Raw genomic sequence first — 23838 nt, 5'->3', positions numbered from 1 at the left:
TAGTTTCTGCAATGAAAACGGTGTCATCACCATAGAACATGCAGCAAGGGGGCTCCTTCCTTAAATCTTCAGCTGTTACACCCAACATGATGTTGAACAAGAAGGGGTTCATTGCTGATCCCTGGTGCAATCCTATCTCAGCCTGGAAACTGCTAATTATCCCTGCAGTACTTCTCATAATGGTTGTAACATGTTTATATATTACGCTAATTATTATCCGATTTTTCTGTTGCCTCACACTACATGCTTCCTATCTAGGTACTCAGTGATATTATATTTTTGGGTCAATAAAGATTATATGTAGAGCCCTCTTATTCTCTGTATTTCTGCATTACATGAGATAAGGAGAATACGCCATCAGTTGTACCAATCCTTTTCATAAAGCCTAGTTGCTGTCTTATGATCTTGACCTCCTGTCTGTCTTTGATATATAATTCTGTCAATTATTTGTAGCATTTGGGCCATTAATTTCATTCTTCTATAGTTCTCGCAACTTTTTGAAAATCGGTATCAGTGTACTCTGTCTTCATTTTCCTGGTTTAATTTTCTTTAATTTTTTCATTTGCTCGTACAGTTTATCTAATCCATCCTCACCTAGTACCCACCATGCCTCAGCCTATACTGTATACTTTACTGTATGGCCTGGCAGCTTTACAGCTCTTTATTTTCCTCAGAGGTTCCTTTACCTTTCCTTTCATTTCTCATCAGGCATCTCCCCTTATAAATCTCATTTTCTTCATTTAGAAAGTTTCAAAATATTCTTTTCATCTCTTAACATGGCCTCTCTTTCCTTATCACTTTCCATCCGTGCTCATGGCTGCTTTCTGTGAGTTAAGTCTTTTCTGTATTTGCCTCTTGCTTTGGCTACCCTGAAAATCTTTCCTTTGCTTTCTTTTCATTTTAGATTTTGATACAATTGATCGTATGAGGAAAATTGTTGGGCCACAGCTAACCCAGCAGCATACTGCAAATGAATTGTCTCCCATATTCTTATAACCGTGTTTACCAGTTTCCACACAAGTGGCATCCGGTCTGAATCAAGTTTTCTTGCTATTTAACAGTGTCTTCATACTAGAAAACACTCATTGGTGTTCATAACAACCCAAAAGTGTAGGAGTGGTGATGATGGTAGTAATTTTTTATTGTTTTTCTTTCATTGCTACAGTCTCATTTGGATTTGGCTAAAACATTGGCATCCCTCTCCTTTTAAAGAGAGTGAGAGTTAAAGCATACTGTATGCTGTAATATGTTACATCTTGAGTCTGCCTGTTGTTCACTATTATCTGTGGTAGGTTCTGAAACATATCTGCTACTGATAAGGGGTGTTCCTGTATTTTAGAAGCATCTTTCTCCACAGTATGTAGTTTTTCTTATTGTTTTTAATACAGTATTAAGATGTATTACAATAAGTAAAACTGTATAGCCTTTAATCAATATTAGAGTCAGTAACCTTTGCAGTTATACTGTCAATAAACTATTCATTCTTGACAATCTTAAGAATTACAGGAGTTTCAATTGCTTTATTACTCCATGTAATTATGGTTTCCTTTTAGTTAGAGGGAGCAAGTGATGGCTTTGGTTTAGAAAATAAGTAGATTTTTCTGCTTCTCAGAATCCTTCAACAACTTCACAAGTGCACATTTGGGTGTTTAACTCATCTTTACAGTGGCAAGCCTCAATCTTTGTGCTGTCAAATCAAACAGCATCAGGAAAATTTTTAAAAGCTCTTGTTGCATGCATCTGCCTGCCTGAGTAGACCATTTTTCTTATGCATGTTTCATGAACTAACCATGATGTTCCTCAGAAAGTTCTAATGGGCCAGGTTTCTTTTAGTGAAACTATTTCTTTGGTTCAGACATTTTTCCAAAGTAATCCAAAGACTGAACAGTTTCCTAATTTCACGTAAATAAATAGACTAGGGAAGTTAGTGTTCAGAGCTAGAGGAATTAGCTCAGAACATGTCAAGATAACCAGTGCTATAATCTTTTATATCTTCTTGCAGAACACAGTCTTTACCATCAATCTTACCACCGGAATGAGTCCATTGCCTCAACCAGAGTTAGGCCTGGTTTTAATATATATTCCAGGGAAGGAGCCTGCTTGGGTGTCCAAAATAGGTTTATTACTTAAAGTGGTTATTTATTAACGGAAAGTCATGGCACATGAGGCCTTTACTGGGCTTTCACTGCTTAAAAGACATTTTGGGTCCATATGGCTGCTCTTTGACATACAGGTACAGTCATCTGTATGCACTGGTCCAAAATCATCATCCATAGAGAAATAGTGTACTTGGGAGAGGTCCAGTGTTGAACAGTTGTCCTTCCATAACATTAGGGACTAATTAAAAAATGGGTCTTTGTAGCATTAGTATGACTAACTTAAAATGGGTTAAGCATCAGATAGGTACCGTTTCAGTCACTAACTTTCAATTTTTCCTCCCCACATATTGAATGATACAAGGGTAATCTGTCAGCACTAAATCCTTTCCCTTGCCAAACCCTCATCTGTCTTGGTACTATATTCATGATGCCCCGAATATACCATGCATTGTATACATTCATCAACCCATCTAGTACTCTTAGTCAAGAAGGTTGCATTTTTTTTAATCTGTACAGCAAATCTAACTTAACTCCCATCATTGTTCTCTCCTTTAAATGAAGTTTGCACTGTATGTAAAATCTTTGGTTGCTTATCCTCCTGTTTAGATATATTTTTATGGTATGTAACCTACCATCAAAAGGCGATGAATTTATTGTCAGAAAGAAAATAATTAACTGTTGCAGTGAGTATCTCTCATTTACTGACTGTCTTATTGTCTGTTTTTTAAATAAGCTTAGATGTTTTGTCAAACATTTCTAGTCTTACAAGGCTTTAGAGAATGAAGATCCTCTCATTAGGATTAGAACAGCATTTCATAGCTAGTAAGAATCAACAGTCATCATGTCAACCTTGATTTCCAATCACATTAGAATGTTAATCTGCAGATAGAATCTAGATCCAATTTCTCTAACTCTAGAGGCTGACTGATGTTTTGTTACAAAAACCTGTTTCCTGGGCCTTAACTGATTCCTATTTTTAGGTTAGGTTGAATGAAATTGTGATATCTACTGTTTATCTTTATTTTCAAATCAATTTAATTATAAAACTTTCCAGAAATTCTATGGAAATTTGCACATTGAGCGTTATACATTTTTTTTTACTATTCCAAAGGAATGTCTATGTATTTAATCTTTTTTTTTATTTTTCTGATTGGATATATGAAAATGGTGCATGTCTCGTAGGATTTATCAAACATCTGGAAACTAAAATCAATGTAGACCCCATGTGGATGCTTATTCTTTTTCCCCCCTCTAAAACAGGTATGGTAAATGTGTAAATATAATTATAGTACAGTACTTAGTGTGAGTGTTCCCTCTAATTGTGAAAAATACGTACAGTACACTAAGGAGGAATTCTATACACAGAGCTGCTGTCGACAGCATTAGTTGCAGTTTTAGAAATGTAACAGTACTGTAGTAGTAATAGTAGCAGAAGTAGTAGTAATTAAGTTACATTTAAAACATATATAAAGAACTCATAATAATTTACATAAAATGAGATGAAAATACTGCACCTTGAACCTTTAGAGTGTGAGCAACACTTCGTACACTAGGAAATCAATATTCACTCAAATCCAGTACATTTATTCTTTACTCATTTTGTACAAATTTAAATAATTCTATCACTATTCAGTAACACTGATTAAGGTCAATATAAAACATTTGTTATACACATGAAACTATTTACAGAGAAATTACATAAGATGAAACAACATCACTACTAAATGATGATCCAGACCTGTAAACAGATCACAATGGAAAATCTCATAAAACCATTTGATTAACAAAAACAAAAATAAAGATACCAGGAACACTTATACAGTATATATAATCTAAGACAATTTGAGACACCATTTACTATAAGTTTGGAAAAATAAAGATAAGAAACCTAGATCTTGTATATGGCAGCTTCATCCAGGCCATCATGGAGGGATACATTCTCCCATTTACCATAAAGTTACTACTAGAAAAAAGTACCAGACACAGTCTAAATTACATCAGGCAGGTTTGGTTAAATAAAATACAAAATCTATTTGAGCTAAATATTGGAAATTTATTCCAATGGACATAAGATTCTTCAAAAATATATGAAAGTCAGATGCATAACATACCAAGAAGGAAACATTACATGGCACTATGAACAGCAAACCAGTGATTCAATTAGTCTTTAATATTGTTGTTACTAATAACGACAAGTAACCACAAACCATATAGAAATCTACAAGCTCATACACCTGTAAATGTGCCTGTACACTATCTTGAGACACAAATATTTCTGTATGGTGTGAAGTTATTTGGTACTCTTTTGTTTGCCTGTCTGTATATTATAGGAAATTTCAGTAAATACCTGTACTGTGCGGAGTGTTGACTATTATCATGACCACAGAACTAAGTTAATAGTGTTCACTCACTGTACAGGGGAACCTACTGTAAAAGATAAAATTATATACCACTGTTTGGTAAATTGTTGCTTAAGAATGCTGTCAGTTAACACTTTTTCTCCAATACATTTCATTCAAGAAAAACATTGTTAAACGAAAAAGAATATTACTAAAATGCTCAACCTTAGGCTATCCACATTACTTTTGTACATACACATTTACAGTTCTCTAATGTATGGGGCTTTCATCTATACCTAACTACACATATGGCTGATAGTGTAAATATTATATGGCAAGTCATTAAACTGGAATGATGTTACAAAATATCACTGTAGAAATGAAACTGACTGACTTTGATTAAGTCTGTTTCAGTTGTAGTTGCGAAAGCATTTATCTCTGCAGTACACAAACAAAAATCACACCTCATTTATTTTACTATCAAAATTTGTTTGTAAAAGTAACATGACTCCCAAATACAGTACTGTTTTGATCTACTACTTAGAAGAGGGAAAATGTACAAAATACTTAATCAAAACTGTAGCCAGTCCCAGGCCAAAATAGTCTACCTATAGAATTTGGAAGTTCAGAAAATTTTATTTCACTTTAGACTTAAACTACCTGTACATCTATTGTCGCTCGCGACAAGCGAATACTGACTCAGGTACGATTTTGAAAATTTTAAATACTTTCACATGCTTACCCACATTTAAGGGAGAAGCCTTAACATTATTAATTCCAATAGATCCAACATTTTTGTTAATATACAGACAGGCAAAAACAAATTCACTTAGCTGAACACTTATATCAAAATAAATGGCTCTGAAAAATTACTGTGTACTCAAAAATATATAAAGCATTTCAATTAAAATATCCATTTACATGACCTTCCAAAAACAATGAGGCCTGGACACCATGAAACAAATCTCAAGTTTCTAAATCAGCTGGATGACTATTTTATCCTACAACAAGAATGGGGAGGGAATGAAGGGGGGGGAGGGAGGGAGTTAAAGCCACAAGAACAGATGCGAAGCTCAACATACAGTCACTATCTGGTTCACTGGAAATAAATATTTCAAGTGATCCAACACAATCCATATTAGTCCTTGCACTGTATGTGATAATTTACTCATTTAATGTGGCTATGCTTTAAAGATAAAAACAAACATAATTAGGAAAAATTATGTACAACGGGAAAATGATGGAGAAAAGCATCTTTCTGTATGGTAGGGTTCACAGTATATCAGTGAATGTATGAAAAGTAAAATTTTTTTGGTAAGTAAGAACTTACACTGTGTGATGGGATTTGGGAATGAATTTGTGTAATTATGTGTAGATATGTATGTGAATTTAAAGATTAGTATTATATACAATGCACAAGATTATATGTAACTTCAGCTATCACACAAATCACATACAACAGAAATGCATCATAACATTCTCCATTAGAAAGATTTACTTTGCAAAATTATATATAAAGTGAAAGTGTGATATTAAAATGGTAGTAATGAATGCAATATTGCACTTGGAGGATGTTACTAAGGTACATCAAATTACGTTGTGTCTATCAATAGCCTCTTCACCATTCATTCTGTCACTCACTCATATACATCACTCAAACTTTCTCTTTCTTTGAAGAAGCTATGAAATATAAATTTCTAGTTTTCTACAACTGAAGAAGCCTTTGTTCCCTCTAGGAAAGTTCATAGTGACTTTTAAGTCAAAACATTTGTTCCACCAGTCTTTCAAGTGTTTTTCTTCATAGCTATGGCTGTCTTTTACAGGGGTATATTAGATGGATGTATTTTCAGTGCTTTGTGCTATTTTATTCACCAATACCTCTTGATGCAAAATCAGTGGGCAATAAAAGTAGCATTTGAGTTCTTTCAGTACCACTAAGAAATAAAAGTAGCATTCGAGTTCTTTTAGTACCACTAAGAAAAATCTTTGGTTTTTGTTGAGCGAAAACCCTTAGGTTCCGAAAACAACTTGAAATGCATGAAGCACCAGAAATTACTTTTCAATACTGTTAACAAAATAATAATCACCACATTCAGTTAAGTAGATTCATAGCTGGTTTTCGCATTCTGAGTATCACTAGCATTAAAGTTCACTGAAGATTTAAACTGTAAATCATTTCATTGATTTGAACATCACCATGAACAAAGTACACAACTGCTGTATGAAAGTATGTTTTACCAAAATATATTACTTGGGCAATGATTTTCCATTTTGAAGAAAATTTCACTCCAGCAAATAGTATGCTTTAAAAAAGTTACCTCTGAGCATCCTAAAACTTTACTCTTCAGGGATGGTCTTCCAAGATGGTCCGTCTTGATTGTGCTGAAAAGAAAATTTTTGAAAAGTGCATGCATTTTATATATATATATATATATATAATATACATATATATATAATATACATATATACAGTATACATACAGGCAGTCCCTGGTTATCGGCGGGCTCGGTTATTGTCGATCTGGTTTTACGGGGCTTGTCTAGCTATGAAAATCGGTGATTTCTCCTTATCGGTACCGATAATCAGGTATTGGTGCTGATACATACCTAACATAGGCGCCGATCACCAGTTAACAGTGCTCATTGCTGATTTTCGGTTATTGGCAATTTTCGCTTATCGTCGCACCGTCAGAACGAAACCCCCACCGATAACCGGGGACTGCATATATATATATATATATATATATATATATATATATATATATATATATATATATATATATATATATATATATATAATGTGTATGTATATAGTGTAATTGGCATATTTATACTATGTATTAATGTACATACAGTATATACTTTGCTAAAGTAATGTGTATTGATTACCTGTATATATCCCTACACAGTATGCACATGTATGTATATCAGTATACTGTACATATGCAATTATATGATAATCATACACTTATTGCCAATGTCCAGGTACTGTATTATACATACTGTACAAACACATGTGCTAAACACATTTAGTTCAATTACACATATATATATATATATATATATATATATATATATATATATATATATATATATATATATATATATATATATATATATATATACATACATACATACATACATACATACATACATACATACATACATACATACATACATACATACATACACACACTAATACAGTATTATAGAGAACAAATTCATGGCCACATTTGCCTAAAAGGCATAAATGTTATAGTACAATTTTTAAAATAACTGTGAAAAATACAGGATATTCCAAATATTGTATAGAAATATTGAAAAGTACCAATTATTCCTATTTCAGCTGTCTTTCACCTATTCCAGTTATGAACATATGTTATAAAAGTGTTTCATTATGTCATAATATGATAACAGTTATCCATAAGACTGCAAATTATCCCTAATGGCAAATATAAATCCTCTATTTGTTCCTATGGATACCCAGGTACAGTCACTTTACTTCTGGAAGAAGTTTGTCGGTTAGGTCTACCTGTGACTAGATGAGCTCTCAGCTTATGACATAGAATAAGTGGATAAAAGATCATTGAAGAATAACTAAAAATACAAAAACAGTAAAAAAGTCATACACAGTTTGTATGTAAATAAATAAGTGTTTTATATTTAGTTATAAAAGTCAAAATGTATACAGGTAGTCTCAGCAAACCATGAAGGTTGGACTCTCAAAACTTTATCATCTGAAGGTGTTTCACATTACGAAATAATATTGGCATCACCCTGATAAAACATAAATTATCATTGAAAAGCATTCATACAAGAAACACGTGACGTATTTTTTGGGATATATTTATCATATTTGTAATTTATTCCAACTCCATAGTTTTTGTGGACTTCATTTACATAGTGTATTGTTTATCCTGTATACATGTGTATATTGTATGCAATTAAATATGCAATATATATGTCACTATATATCAATATTGTATACTGTATATAGACATATATTTACAATATATGGCAGTATCTTTCTTAAGTATAATTTATGCAGCAGCTATGCAATTATTTTATCATCTTAGTGCTCCCTTGACAGTTTTTAGTATGATTTGAGATTTTTTGGTAACTGAAATTCCATGACAAGCTCTTTCAACTTACAATTATCAAGTTGTAATCTTTTGTGTATGTTCAGATATGTACTGTATATGCAACCACAGATTTCTAGTTTACTACAGGGCTAGGGACAGTAAAGCTTTCCTTTAACTTTTGTTAAATTAAAATAATTCTTCAAATCAAACTACAGTTTAACTTACAGTACATGACTGGCACGCTATGATATAACACTAAACATACTTTCTTTGTGATTATTGCATTCTAGATAACTTGACAAATGCAAAAGCATATTTACTGTACACCTAGTATTATAACCCAGAATCAGATTAAAACTCATAAAACTTATTCATTTAAGATAAAAGTAACAGAAACTCATTTATTGTGTCAATTTTACATTACATTAGCTCCTTTAAATTCTTTTTTACTTTTGCTGGTGATTTATAGGTGGTTTAGATGTAAGTGGAGACAGATAAATTTAATGTAAATTATTTTAATTCGACCAATCATCATCATCTTGAACAATTGTACATCAGCTTTAGATTAATCAGACAAAAGGTGTCAAATATGCAGCTCTTAAAGAGATGGGTTAAGGGAATACTTCTTTACAAGTTTTAACAAATGAATTTGCTTGAAAACATAAGTACTACATTCCTTTAAAATGTGCTCAAAGGGTTATATACATGACTTGCATCAAATATGGCATTCTGTTAAAATATGTTTCAGGAACTTTGTCAGAGATGCATTTCACTGTTTTTTTTTAAACCAGTAGTCTCATGAAAAATGTTGTACAGCCCGACCTCTTAGAAACGGCACCCTTGGGACCAGGCCATTGCTGGACCACAGAAAAATCCTGGATGATAGAAATGACCCCTAAACCTTCTGTCCCCCCTTTGTAAACAAAATCTTGCTGTGCTATCAAAAGTAGATCAAAGCTTAAGAATAATCACTTTTGTATGTTAGGTTTAGTTCCTTATGAAAATTCTGGCCTGCTCCATGTGCATCTTCCCGGAAATGCTTACACCACTTGATAAGCACACTGTCAAATTCTGATCTGGAACCTTTCAGTGTTTTCCTGGTGCTTCAAATGTTTCTGGCTTTTGTTTTTGGCAAAAACCTAAAATCCTCTAATTTTATTCTTCTAAACCTGCACACGTGAGAGAGAGAGAGAGAGAGAGAGAGAGAGAGAGAGAGAGAGAGAGAGAGAGAGAGAGAGAGAGAGAGAGAGAGAGAGAGAGAGAGAGAGAGAGAGTGTGTGTGTGTGTGTGTGTACTGCCTCCGGTTGTTACACACCAACAGATATCCATTTTACAAAAGTCAAATAATACAGTTGTATGAAGAATAATCATAATTTTAATAAAACTTTTGTTTTATGTACTGCATGCAATTATGCTTCATGCATTATTGTCATATTATTATCATATTATAATTTATGAACATAGCAATCAGGCCCATTTGCATTCTGCTACTGTTTACATTCTTAAAATCATCAGATGATTGCATTTTACTGACATCATCACAGCCATTAGTTGCTAAACGGAACATATTTCAGAGATTTGTTTTTTTGTAAATTATCAAAGCTAGGTTTAAAAATGCAACTAACTTTATTTATAAATGCAGTAAATTAAAGGAAGTACAGGTATGATTTTGCCATTATTGGGTGTTGCTTTTGCCTCTTCCAAAACGTTTTGTGGCCTGCACATTATTCGTTTCATTAGCCACAGCTACAATGCTTTCATAACACTTTCCTCTCCATTACGTGAAGGATGAATAAAGATTTATTTTACTTTTATTTATGGAAGTCACCATTGAAAATTAGCAAATTTTTAACAAGTCGACAACTGTAACGCAGTCCTTAATAAATGTGTGTTAGTTACAGTAACTGACATCGGCAAACAGTTGTTTCTCGATTTGATTGTTTATATCAGTACTTGCTGTTGTTTATGCCAGTGTCTTGCAAGTAGTAGCAAGTAGTTGTTAATCATAAGAAATAGTAATGAATTTTTTGAAAAGTCGCATGATTGGTAAGCCTGATTTAATGTATGAGGATTCACATTTAACCTAATGAACTTCCTGCTTCTAGGTCCATTTATTAGTTAAAAGCTAACTCGGATATAATAAGCATTATCATAACTGAGACAGGCATAGAAAGCCTAGCCTATTGTAACCTACTGAAAATACATCTTGCACTATACATGATGTATATGATGAAATCATGTTTTTGGACAAAATTTTAATGATCAAATGATACATGAGTATACGTATACTCAAATTACGGTTCTTTTGTATGCTGTATATTTTTGAGTTTCACACTTTGTTTTTGTTGGGAATAAACTGTGTGTGTGTGTGTGTATTTATGGAGCAAGCTTCAGTTCCAAAATCCAAGAAAATCCAAAACTGGAATGACATGTGGTGCCACCCTCATAGCCACTGAAGAACTAGTGGCGGCTGGTTAAAAACAAGTTCCGGATCATGAGGAGTTGCTGGATCACAGAGTACTAGGTTTTAGAGGTCGGACTGTACCCCATTCTCTAAGCAGAGGAACTAGCTCATTAGGAGTAGTAGCCATGCATCAAACTGATGCGACCAGTGATGATAAAAATCATGTATATCCAGTATCAATGTCCTTAATTCTTCTGATGCAAGATTATTTATTGCAAGATTAAATTAGTTGATTAGATTAGGCAATACCACTATCATATGTCACTTGTTTTCCAGTGATGAAAATAGCAATGGTATTACAGGTTAGTTATTAAGATAATCATTCCCAAAGTCTACCATTTATCTAATATAATGGATTTTAGAGATGCAGCTTACAAATGCTCTTTTTTCAATGTAGTCATGTTTTAAAAAATGTCACAGCATGGCTTCATTGCAGAGTGCAAAACAGCATTGCACAGCACATTTTACAATGGGGATACAGTAAATAGACATAGCACTTCAAGTTGCTGACAGATACAGATGCTACTTGGAGGCACAAATAAAAGTATCAATAGTTTGTGCATATATGGCAGTGGTAAACAATGCCGCAAGTGCATTCAAACCCTCAGCCACCCTATTTGTAAACCTTGTCTCTCTACTGGACAGATAGTATAACAGAAACAGAAGGCATGTATCTCTAAGAATTCTTTAACTTCCCAGATCATCATATGTGGTTTAGCGAGTCGTAAATAAATCACAAGTATAGTACAGTATAATACAAACAACTGGTAAAAGTAAATTCATACAGTTTGAAAATACAGAAACTTCCTTCTTGTCTGCAAACATTGAAAGTCATCCCTTACACTGAAAAAAATTTAGTATCTAAATTGAAGGTCAATATTTTCTCTTAACATTATTTCCTAAGGAGCAACACCTATCTCAAATAGACATTTTTTTTTTTCTGGATGCAAACAATAAGGACTGGTACTGTACTAGAATCAGATTTAGTTTTACTCCCTCCAAAATTTATTCAACTGGAAGCTAAAAGAAATGTTAGATTATAACAAAAATAACCAGTCTACCTGATTAAAATATGGAAAAAACCTAAACTCAGAAGAAAAATATCTTTGTTATTCTGTTAATGAAATGTGGACGATTGATGAGCACAGTAACTTCAAAGTCCTACAGCTAAAGTATAAAAAATACTGTTCACATTTTCATGAAAGAATAACAGAAAAATAAACTTCAAACTAACTTAACACTGATAGCAGCCATTGTTTGGTGTCTGCTCCCAAACCATGTACTGTAATGTATATCTATTCTGAAGAGTAGCAAAAGTAAAAATTCACTTTCAGTTGCTCGACTGTTTAAAGTTGTTACAGGAGTGAAATAGGTACAAAAGATATTATGAACTCAGCCCAATATATAGAATTCTAATGATAACATTAAAAGTTCATCTATCCAGTTCTCAAACTTGTTACAAGATGGCTGTATTTTGATAGAATACACTTTCTACAAAAAGTGTTTGAGGGAGTATCACCATAAATATCATTGTGTTTATTAGTCAGAATCTGAACAGAACTATGAAGGCCATTTAATATGCCCATTTAGCTGCTGCAGTCCTTGTTAAAGATGATCTTCCTCATGAATAGACCTATTGTATGGGTGAGCATGCTCGCCTGCTGCTGGAGTTTTGTACCATACTCCATACCAAATAGGCAAAATTATACAATACACCAGTCCCGCAAAGCATTAGGTGTCATACAACACTGAAACAAGCCTCCTTTTCAACACTATAAATCCATATTGAAAATAGTGTGGAAAATCTCATCCATCTGGTTTCCATAATAAGGGGGACAGTCATTCTGTTTGGCACTGTAACCTCAAGTTCATTGAATCTTGGTCATGGCATTTCAGTAAACATGGAATTTCAGTTGCTAAACTATTTTCGCTTCCATTTGAGGTTTATGAACCCAGTTTTAAGAATATTGACAATAATAAGCATGCTGCAACAATTTCACTGTAATGAAACTTATTTTGTTTGCTTTACACCTACTCACTGGCTGTGAAAATAATAAAACCGTGAATAATACAAAAGGAAAGAAGACTTCACTGCCCTATAGGATAAAAGCACCAGATAATAAGAGTACCATAGAAGACGTACTGTAGTGCTATGGTAGTTTTGAAAACTAAAAAAAAAAAAAAAGTCACATACTTAAAGAATTAAAGCTACAAACCATTAGAGACAGAAGTAAGCACAATCAGAGGAAAATATAAGTTGGCACCAAAAATAAATGTAAACTTCACTATATGATGGATTCACTGACTTCTTAACTTCTCAGACACTTTTTACATGCATTAGCAGTAATCCATATTGTTTTGTCTCATACATTCCACCTCCAGAAGAAAGTTGTGCATGGCCTTATTTTTTAGCACACAGTTTATATATATATATATATATATATATATATATATATATATATATATATATATATATATATATATATATATATATACATATACACATACACACACACAAATATATATAATGAGATTATATTATAAATGTGTTTGGCATAACGTACTAAAGTCAATGAGAAGCCATAATTCCTCTGAAAGTCTTGAATTAGAAAAGAAGACGACCAAGAAGCACATATTGCCTGTAGAGTAGTTTTAACCTGATGAAAACTGAAGACAAAAGTTGACCCATGCTGTTAGTACGCTCACCACATAAGGGGGTGAGGGAAGGGAGGGAGGTTGGTAGCAGGGAGGTGACACAGACCGCAGTAAAATTTTAATAGAAATCAGATGACTCTAGAGTCTTGCACTGCTTGGAGAGAGTAGCATATTGCCCTTGGTTAGGACCCAAAGAATGACTATGAGAGTGGTGATGGTGGTGGTGGTTGTGGTGGTGGTGGTGGTTGTCATTTCTTCCCATAGTACTTACAGTTGAGGGGGCTGACCCACCCCCTCCTCCTCCCCCTCCTGCTCCTCCTCCACCTCCTCCTCCCATACTTCCCATTCCATCACTGTGGTAAAGACGGCCATTCCTGTAGGGTAAAGAGATAACATATGAATGACTTGAAGCTCACTGCTGCGGCAATAAAAATGATAAAAACGTCAAGATGCATCTTAGCTTTGTAAATTCTTTTTCTATAAATTGATAATTAATTTTTGTGAGGGGTAGGGTTAAATATTGTGTAGCCAGGAAAACAGGAGCAAGGAACAACAGAGGAGTTGGGTAAAGGCTGGTAAATAATAAAGGACATTTATTTGCAAGCAACCATGTAAAGTCACACAGCAGTGTCCCTAGTATAAATCAGACTAGCTTTGTGGTGAGAATCCTTAAATTAATAAATTAAAAATAAAACTTACAGCACAGCTTAACATTGTCTTATAGACAGAACATTTACACAAGGTCATTAATTGGCAAGAAACAAACTCAGGTTTGGGGAAACTGTACATTGCAACTGAAACTATGAAAGTGATGGAATTAAGTCATAGGTACCAACATTTTACCTTTGACTATAACATCATCAGCATTTTTCAGACAGTGATATGTTATTTTACAAATTTAGATGCTGCTGTCTTGCTATAACTTCTATAACAGTACCATGCTACAAAGTGAAGTGCTATGACTATATAGTTCTAACAACAAATCTAAATAACAAATAATAGGAATTTGTATCCAATACATCGTTCCCAACACACAAAAGTGAAAATCACAGTACTTATAAGTGATGTGTTTTCATTCTGTTGCATCACAGAAATCATATTGAAAGTGAACATGGCCAAAAAAAAAAAAATAAATAAATATCTGTAATGGAAGCTTTCTTATAATTTTCACATGAAGTCTTGGGGTATGTTGTTGCTACAAAAAATACAAGTACATTTTATTTTCCAATAGACTTGAAGTGTAAGACTAACGTAAAAATTCCACGATGTAAAAATTTACAAATATTTTACAACTGTGTGAAGCTACTCTTGCTCTAGTTAAATTTCACCAGCCAGTGTTTTATGTCAGTAGCAAGTAATGTTGACAAAAATATTGGTGAACTAAAACCAGTACATTAAGAGTAGCCAAATTGTGAAAGGCAACAAACTTATGCATCAAAAACCATTAATAATTCTGAAGAGCTTTCAAATAACATAAAAAGGAAAAAGAGGACATTATTACACTTTTCAATTAAATTGAGTTAAATACCAAACAAGTTTCTCCATCCAGTAACTTTATGGATTGTGTCATGTTGGAAATCAGAGAAAGGACAGTAAATTTAGGTGATATTGTTAGATAAGAAAGTGAATCATGAATGTAGTGTGGAATGGCTGAAATTTGCAAGTGATGCAGTAATATGGTTGGTATTTGTGCAGGTACTTAGGAGTAAACATAGTAGATAATGGTAAGATGAGAGTTGAGTCACACAGTAAGGGAACAAGAAAGATAGTGGGGTATGTTCTCTAAAAAGATTGGGAAGAGACTTGCATAGTTTAGGGAAATCAAGGCTGAAATGCATGAAGGGGGTAAAGCTAACGCATCCTTATGGAAGTCAAGTGTGGATGTTGAATGCAAATGTAAGAAAAAAAGGTTGAAGCTTATGTGATGAACTACAGTATGAACCATTGAGAGGGTGAGAAATAGAGGTAAGTAAGGGAGTGGTATAAAGGTTAGCATTGGTGAAAAGAGGGATCAGTGTGTTTTAAGATGTTTGCTTGTATGCAAAGTACGGAAGATGATAGGTTAGTGAAGTGTGTGAAATCTGGTAGTGTTAGGAGGGTAGAAGAGACAAATATCTAGAAAGAGCAGGATAGATAGCATGAAAGCCATAAAGCAAAAGCAACCAGCTATGGAGAGGAAGGAGAGAAAGAAATGGCCTCTCTAAATGACGGTAAGATGAACACCAAGACGTCCAAATGTTAAGACGGCAGGTTTGTTAGCTATGAAAAATACAAATTAATTTAAATTTGTCATATTTTGTGAGTAAATGTGACATGATAGGATGAAAGATAGGTGAATGACAGAATAGGCCACAAAAAAATTAATAGTACCAGGATCTTTGAAAAAAAGGTTTTTAATACCAGTAGATGTCTACAGACACAAAAGCTGGGAAATAATTACATACCATTATTATGGTATATGTAATGGTGTGGAGGCTAAATGGGAATGAGAGGAAAAAAGGAAACTGTTGAGGTGAACAGTCTGGAAAGTAATTGTGGAGAAGGGTTGAAAGAGTAAGAAATTTGGGGATACTGGAAAAGCGTGGTATAAAAGATAGCATAGCTTAAAAGTCTGTGTAATTTGAAATTTATGGTAGGAAAGAGGAGCCTTGATATCCAGCTTGTACGATACAGTGGAATGTTGCATTGTGTGTTGGGAAATGTAATGCTGCTGAAGCCTATTGCACTGATGATGTAAGCAGTGAATTAAATACCTGACATTTAGCTGACTATGGAGGGCTATGAGCAGGGCCTGGCAAAGGTTATAGGTTGACAGCTTCACTGAAAGGTAATTGCTGAAAACCAGAAAAGTAACAAATTCTAATGCCATTTCCCTTAAGGGTATCGTTTTCAAACACCCTTTTAGTTTTCAGTGTTTGGGAGGAGGTTCCTAGTCTTATGGCCCTCTGTCCCCCAGTTGAAACTAACCAACATAAACTAACTGCCAGGTATATAATATACAGCTTGTTGCTGGGGGGAGGGTTTCAAGGCCAGTGGTGGTTGTCTGATGCCTGGAAGCCTACCCTTTGTGGTCTTGGACTGTTGCTCTTGGCTTAACTAAGCCAGTACTCATTCTTTCCCTTGTTTTTCCTCATATTTTACACTTCAGTAGCTTTCTCCCATCTCACTATCCAACCTCTTTGACTACTGCTTAATGTTCAACAATAAACCCATCAAGCCTTTTAACTCCATTTGATTTATACTGTATTGGTGTGATTGGGGTTCTGAGTTCATTTTTCAAGTCATTGGTGTAGCCAGGGTGGTTTTACCAACAGCCTGATTATGTTCTGACCAGAGGCATCAACTTGCTAGTCATATTGACATTTCAGGAGGTACTACTTTTTAGAATTACCCTATGGATCTCCGGAGCTGGTCATTTTCTAGGGATAGGATTCTCTCTAGTCTGTCTGGTTTGCCCATCAAGATCATTAGAGTGCAGATGACTGTATTCTTAGCTCCATCAGGAGAGTTTGGCCTACTCTAGCTATCCTAATCATGCTTATGCTATCCCTTCAGTGTAGAGCAGATGGTGACAATTGGGAGTCAGTTCTTACTGGTATCTGTTGGAGGAATGAGCACCATGAAAGGCAAGTGGCACCACTAAGATTTTGAGACAGTTTTCTCATTATTCTCCTTTTTATTTCAATAGAAAATTATAACAATATTTCCCATACCTCTGGATTTCCTTAAAAATATTTGACACAGGAAACAACTTCTGGATAAGGGGTAAACAGCTGTACTCAGAAACTAATACTAGACCCCAGTGTGATTCTAGGACACAATAAGCAACCCTATAAAAATATCATAAACCTGAACACTATATACTGTACTGTACAAGGAAACCATGAGGAATTACAAAACCATGGCCCGTGCATTCAGTTGGTATGGTAACAAAAGAGAAATAAGGATGAAACTAAAAAATGAGAAGTGGGATACCTGGATTTCATATGCCAGTTATGAAGGAGCATTTGGAACCAGTTGCAACACAGTACTGTACATACAATCTTTTAGTTAATGACTTCAAACTAAAGGAAGCATTATATGACAGTCATCATAAATTTTTATACATATGGAGCCATGGACTGATTTGGAAAAATATAAAATTAGATGTAGTAAGGATACTTAAGCCACCTATTTTCATTGTAGCCCCTGGAAAGAATGTGAAATAAAACTACCATAAAGTAAGTAAATATATCCAGAAAAAAGTAGCTATTGAAAATAAGGAAATTTGTTGTTTTAGTACGAAACTGTTTCTTATACATGCTAAGTTAAACATTCAGTCTTGTATACTATTAAGTAATATAAAGGTAGATGACTGTAAATTACTGAAGGATGTGATGCCCAACCCGAATCAAGTTATGGTAGAATAGTAATATTTGATCATGGACTGCATGAATTTGCAGAGAAAGAGATACTAGATGTGCCTGTGTAATGTTTGGAATGTGCATAAAATTCTTAGAATTTAAATGATAACTTTGAATTTTGATGGTCCTAATACCAGCAACCACATTTGCACTGAAAATTAAAGATTACACATCTGATTGAGGCCAAAGCATAGGCACTGCTACAGTTGGTCCAAGTTTGGCTATTGATCTCATGTTTGTAGAAATGAAAATGTTTGTATAAACTGCTCTTTACAACGTGGCCAGTGTGCACAAATGCCATAAAATATGTAAACTGTAAAAAAAAGAGCATACTAAAACAAATGACAAGAACTGTCAAGAATTAAAAAAAAAAGCAGCTTACTGGAAACAGAAGCAGGTATATATATGAGTATTTGGATATGCCAAAATTCGTCTGAGTAAAGAAATTATTCACAGGGTTTTAAAATTACCAAAGTAGCAAATAACAACTGTTCAGTGTCTACTGGTACTAGTATTTCTAAGGCCAGGACAAAGCCATAAGGAACCAGATCCAAACCCTGTAAGAGTACAGGTAGTTCTGTTTCTTCTGGAAAAGGTATCTGATCATCTGGGTTGCATGCTAGGGTTAAGGCTTTGGCTGGAGCCAGCATGGTCATCAGAGAAGGGCACATATCCTAGAACAGACTTCTAGGTTCCCAAACCATTTATTCTGCATGCCAGGTAGTGTTACTGTATCACTCTCAGGACATGCTACCAGACTCAGGAGAAACGGGAAAATCAATCAAGTCTCAAAAAGGAGGATGACTGTCAACCTCTTTAACTCCATCTAGTACAAAGATGTCCGCCTCAAGCAGATTTGAAGTGCTCAAAACAGATGATAGTATAGAATAAACACCAGTGATATCCATAGTCAAAATATGACAAATACAAAAAGAAAAACGATCATTGTCAAGATCCACAGTCTTCCCCCACAAGATGATACAGATGACAAAATCAAACCTATCAAGAAAATCTTTGACCAATATATCTGGTAGTTAGTTGGACCACACAAAAAGAATAAATTAATGTTTGCTGTACAGTGAAACTGGTGTTGTATTGCATCGGGTATAGAATAGCTCAAAATTCTGTATATATGGATACAAATGCCAAAATCATGTCTGCAAGAAAATAAACTTTGTGGAAAAACTTACAATTCTGAAATTACTTATGCCTTTCATAGGTCACTTTTTTTACCATTACAGTAAACCCTCTGTATTGTATTGTTTACGTATACTGTATATATATATACAATAGAGCCCCAGTCCTCAACACTAATCCGTTCCAGAAGAAGCGTTGAGATTCAATTTAGTCGAATTCTGAGTCAATTTCTCCCATAAGAAACAACTGAAAATGGATTAATCCATTCCTGACAACCAGTCATTACCCCAACCTTGGTTTTTTATACAAAACATTACACAAATTACAATTAAATAAGTTCAGAGTTAAATAACTTACTGTATCAGAAGCACTTTTTACATTTTTAAATGCATACTGTATCCAAAAAATTGACCTACAACCAATGCAGCCATATTACCGATGGTAGACCGAGCACCATAGGCCTATAGGCACTACCAGAATGTACTGTAACGAGTACACACAAAACTGTTGTTAATAATAATAACATTGAAAAACAAGCATGATTATTACAGTAAATTAATAATACAGTATTTATAAGCAAATTACTGTATGTCTGTTATCATAAAATTAAGAAAAATTTCTTAAGTTACGTCAGCACTCGGCAGCTTGTGGCATGAGCAGATGTGAACAAACCAAAGCGCCACGCTGGTGGTGTATTGCGGTACTAATTACATAAACGTTGTTTATGTTCAGTATTTATGGTAAATTTCATACAGAGTCTACTGGAATAGTATACAAAATGACCGTAAAACATCTTTCTATAAATATTATGATACCCTAACATATTGGGACCCATGATTGGATGAAAACTAAGTGCAGAAAGCCAAAAAAATGATGATATACCTGTACAAGCATGTACTTCTCCAAACAACAGCAGCAGCGTGTGTGGGCTTTAAACGCTTTTAAATATGTGTGGGAAGAACGCCACCAACAACGCCAACTAGCGGCGGCCGACCGAAACTTTTTTTTTTTTTTTTTTACAAACATCATATGACTCATCGGGTCGGATTCCGGTTTGTTGCTCAAGCTCCGACGCAAAATTTACTCGACATTTCACGTCGAAATCTGATTATGTCGAGTTTTGGTACGGTCAAGGACCAGGGTTCTACTGTATACTGTATTGTGTGTACAGGCAGTCCCCGGGTTACGACGGGTCCAGCTTACGACATTCAGAGGTTACGACGCTTTTCAAATATACTTATCAGAAATTATTTCCCGGTTTACAACGCATGTTCCGGGGTTATGACACTTATGATGCATATCCGACGGAAGAAATATGACTACAAAACAGCAGAATAATAAAAATTTTGAGGTTTTTTGATGAAAAACTCAATAAAACTGCAGTTTACATCGTTTTCAATACACCCTAAGCATTAAAAGTAAGGTTTCCTTAGGATTTTGACAATTTTTGATGATTTTTCGGCTTAAAGACACAGCATAGAAATGGAACCCCCATCGTAAACTGGGGACCGCCTGTATGTGTGTATGTATATATATATATATATATATATATATATATATATATATATATATATATATATATATATACACAGTAGAACCCCGGTCCTCGACTGTACCAGAACTCGACATAATCAGATTTCGACGCGAAATGTCGAGTAAATTTTGCGTCAGAGTTCAAACAACAAACTGGAATCCGACCCGATGAATCACATGATGTTTGTAAAAAAGTGTGTTTCAGTCAGCCGCCGCTAGTTGGCGTTGTCAGTGGCGTCCTTCCCACCCGTATTTAAAAGCGTTTAAAGCCCACACACACTGCTTCTGTTGTTTGGAGAAGTACATGCTTGTGCAGTATGTAATTTGTTTTGGCTTTCTGCACCGCATTTTCATCTAATCATGAGTCCCAAGACAGCCGTTGCTGACAAGCAGAAGAGAAATACAGTAAGAACTACAGTAGACTCTGTATGAAATTTACCATAAATTAATACTGAATGTAAACAATGTTTGCATAATTAGTCGCGATACAGCAACAGGATGGCGCTTTGGTTTGTTTACATCTGCTCATGCCACAAGCTGCCGAGTGCTGACGTAACTTAGGAAATTTTTCTTAATTTTATGATAACAGACATAGTGTAATTCGGCTTATTTTTAATACTGTATTTATTAATTTACTGTAATAATCAGGCTTGTTTTTCAATGTTATTATTATTAACAACAGTTTTTGTGTGTACCTGTTACAGTACATTCTGGTAGTGCCTGTAGGCTACCTAGCTTACCTATGGCACCTGGTCTACCATCGGTGATACGGCCGCATTGGCCGTAGGCCAATTTTTTTTATACAGTATGCATTTAAAAATGTAAAAAGTGCTTCTGATTATGGTAATTTATTTAACTCTGAACTTATTTAATTGTAATTTTTGTAATGTTTTGTATAAAAAGGCAAGGTTGGAGTAATGACTGGTGGTCAGGAATGGATTAATCCATTTTCAGTTATTTCTTATGGGAGAAATTGATTCGAATTTGACTAAATCGAATCTAGACACTTCTTCTGGAACAGTTAGCGTGAGGACCGGGCTGTACTGTATATATATATATATATATATATATATATATATATATATATATATATATATATATATATATATATATATATATATATATATATATATATATATATATATATATATATATATATATATATATATATATATATATTTTTTTTTTTTTTTTTTTTTTTTTAATAGTACAGCTGCTGTTTGTCCTCAAAGGAGTTATACTCTCATGGTCCCCCCAGGACTCCATAAGACAGACCAACCAATTGTACAAAGAATTCTCTTATAGTTGGTCTAAACCAGAATAGTGCTTGTTGGCACAGTGATAGAATATAAAGGACTCAGGACTGGAGGGCTCTATCTCTTGTCCTACAGCAATTGCCTCGGCTCTCTCTACGTCCTACTCGCACAGATGTGACAATAGCGTATGTCGGACATCTTCCCCATTACACTCTGGTCTGTCCAAAATTTCATTATTTCCAATCATCATAAAACCAATCAGGCTAAGTAACTTAGTTTTAAAACCCAGAGAAAAGTTTTAGTTCCTTAAAATTTTAATGAGTTGTCTTATATTTGTTTAAATTGGGAGCCAGTAAGCCTCTTGCAAAGCGATAAGTTAGGAGCAGATCACTAGGCTACACTGTAATTGCTGTGCTGTTTTTTCTTGCTTGACAAAGTGATTTTGTATATTTTATATATATATATATATATATATATATATATATATATATATATATATATATATATACATACACATATACACATATATGTGTATATAATAAAGGAGACTCCACTCTTACTCTGAGCTACTTTTTCATTTATTCCCATTTAAGAAAAGAAGTAAAGCTAGAAGGTTATAAAAGGTTTCACCAAACAGCGTTACAAATGTAAGTGGTGGTACTAGAGACTGAAATTTTACTGTAAATTCACAGTTTGCAGACGATCCAATGTGTTTACCTTGTAATATGGATCTTAGGGTAACTGGATATTGCAATAACAACTAGTTAGGTCCTCATGTGGACAGAAAGTGGGTTATGTTGATGGACCAGCTTATGGCCTGAGTCAGGATTAACCACCAAAAACCAGTTGAAGGACAGCAAACTGACCAACAACCATACTGGTAGGCTCGAGGATAGAAGTAAGGAGTGAGAATAATTTGACCATATACTGTAACTTAAGAACTGACTGGTACATTTTATGAAAAACCATTTCCAAAACTTCTATCAAAGAAATATCATCACAGTCTCCTCTGATTTCTAAAGAAATTTAAGGAAGGTTTAACCAAATTGTTTTTGCTATCTACTACTCTTTAAAGGGTCTCTAAACGTCCTTGGTAGTGGGTTAACCTGCTGGCTTTTGATTGGCCCATGGTGGGCAATTCTGATTCAGATCCTCATTGGGTCCATTCAGTTTAACCTATCTCCCATGAGGACATACCTACCTGGTACTGTAGCCAGTTGCCTACAGATGCGTACCAAGATGACATGAGCCAGAACCATAGTTAATTGTGAATATACAGTAAAACTTGCCTCCAGTACCTCCACTTTCATTCTCTATTACTTTTGTGAGATCTTAAGAAACATCTTCATGGAAGAAAGGAGGAATGTTAGAATAATTAAAAGGTAATTCAAAAAGTCAAGTTGATAGCTCATACTGCCATTTATATCTGTTCTGCTGTCTTTTGGAAAAATGTTCTCCAGATAAATATGTAGAAAAAAATTGCTTCACGCTGGGAGACTGACTGAAAAAGTGCCAAAAACCATTTTCTCACTACTCATAAGGTATAGGTGACTCAAAAGTATAAACAGGATGAAGACTAAGCTTTAACTAATATATGAAATGAAAATTTAGATCAAAATAATTAGAGGTAAAATTCATATTTTAACAGTTTTTGCTGCAGCTAAGTATCAGTACCTCCAAATGGAATACATAAATATTTAGTAGAGTATTTACAATGTCCTTCACTGGGAAGAATATTCTAATAGAGATGCCTTTGCACATATACATCAATGATATAAACAAAATCTAAAGTATATATAATACAAACAACCCTCAAAAATAATTTCAGTCTATGAGGCCAAGTCAGTATCAAGAAGTAAATGGAAAAAGTG

The 23838-nt window shown here is 34.2% G+C and overlaps 1 protein-coding gene and 1 long non-coding RNA gene across 13 annotated transcripts in view; one reads left to right on the top strand and one right to left on the bottom strand.

Moving 5' to 3' along the window:
- The window catches only part of LOC136825740 (uncharacterized), a 281369-nt gene that overhangs the window by 215423 nt on the left and 42108 nt on the right, over positions 1 to 23838 (top strand). The window lies entirely within an intron of this gene.
- Positions 3104 to 23838, bottom strand: part of LOC136825738 (protein tweety-like) — a 244606-nt gene continuing 223871 nt past the window's right edge. For 3 of the 12 annotated variants that reach the window (XM_067082558.1, XM_067082557.1, XM_067082562.1), the window contains 2 exons: positions 13910 to 14012; positions 3104 to 6820 (listed from right to left, as the gene is read on the bottom strand). In XM_067082558.1, the coding sequence (XP_066938659.1) occupies positions 6776 to 6820; positions 13910 to 14012 (148 nt within the window). In that variant the 3' untranslated portion in view covers positions 3104 to 6775. Of the gene's footprint in view, positions 6821 to 13547; positions 14013 to 23838 lie in introns of all 12 variants that reach the window. The other 9 variants (XM_067082551.1, XM_067082550.1, XM_067082556.1 and 6 more) reach the window with 6 other exon arrangements.

The sequence above is a fragment of the Macrobrachium rosenbergii genome, chromosome 39 (assembly GCF_040412425.1).
Source record: "Macrobrachium rosenbergii isolate ZJJX-2024 chromosome 39, ASM4041242v1, whole genome shotgun sequence".
In the NCBI taxonomy this organism is placed as follows: Eukaryota; Metazoa; Arthropoda; class Malacostraca; order Decapoda; family Palaemonidae; genus Macrobrachium; species Macrobrachium rosenbergii.
Note: the sequence above shows the minus strand (reverse complement) of the source record. Positions and strands in the feature narration are given on the sequence as shown.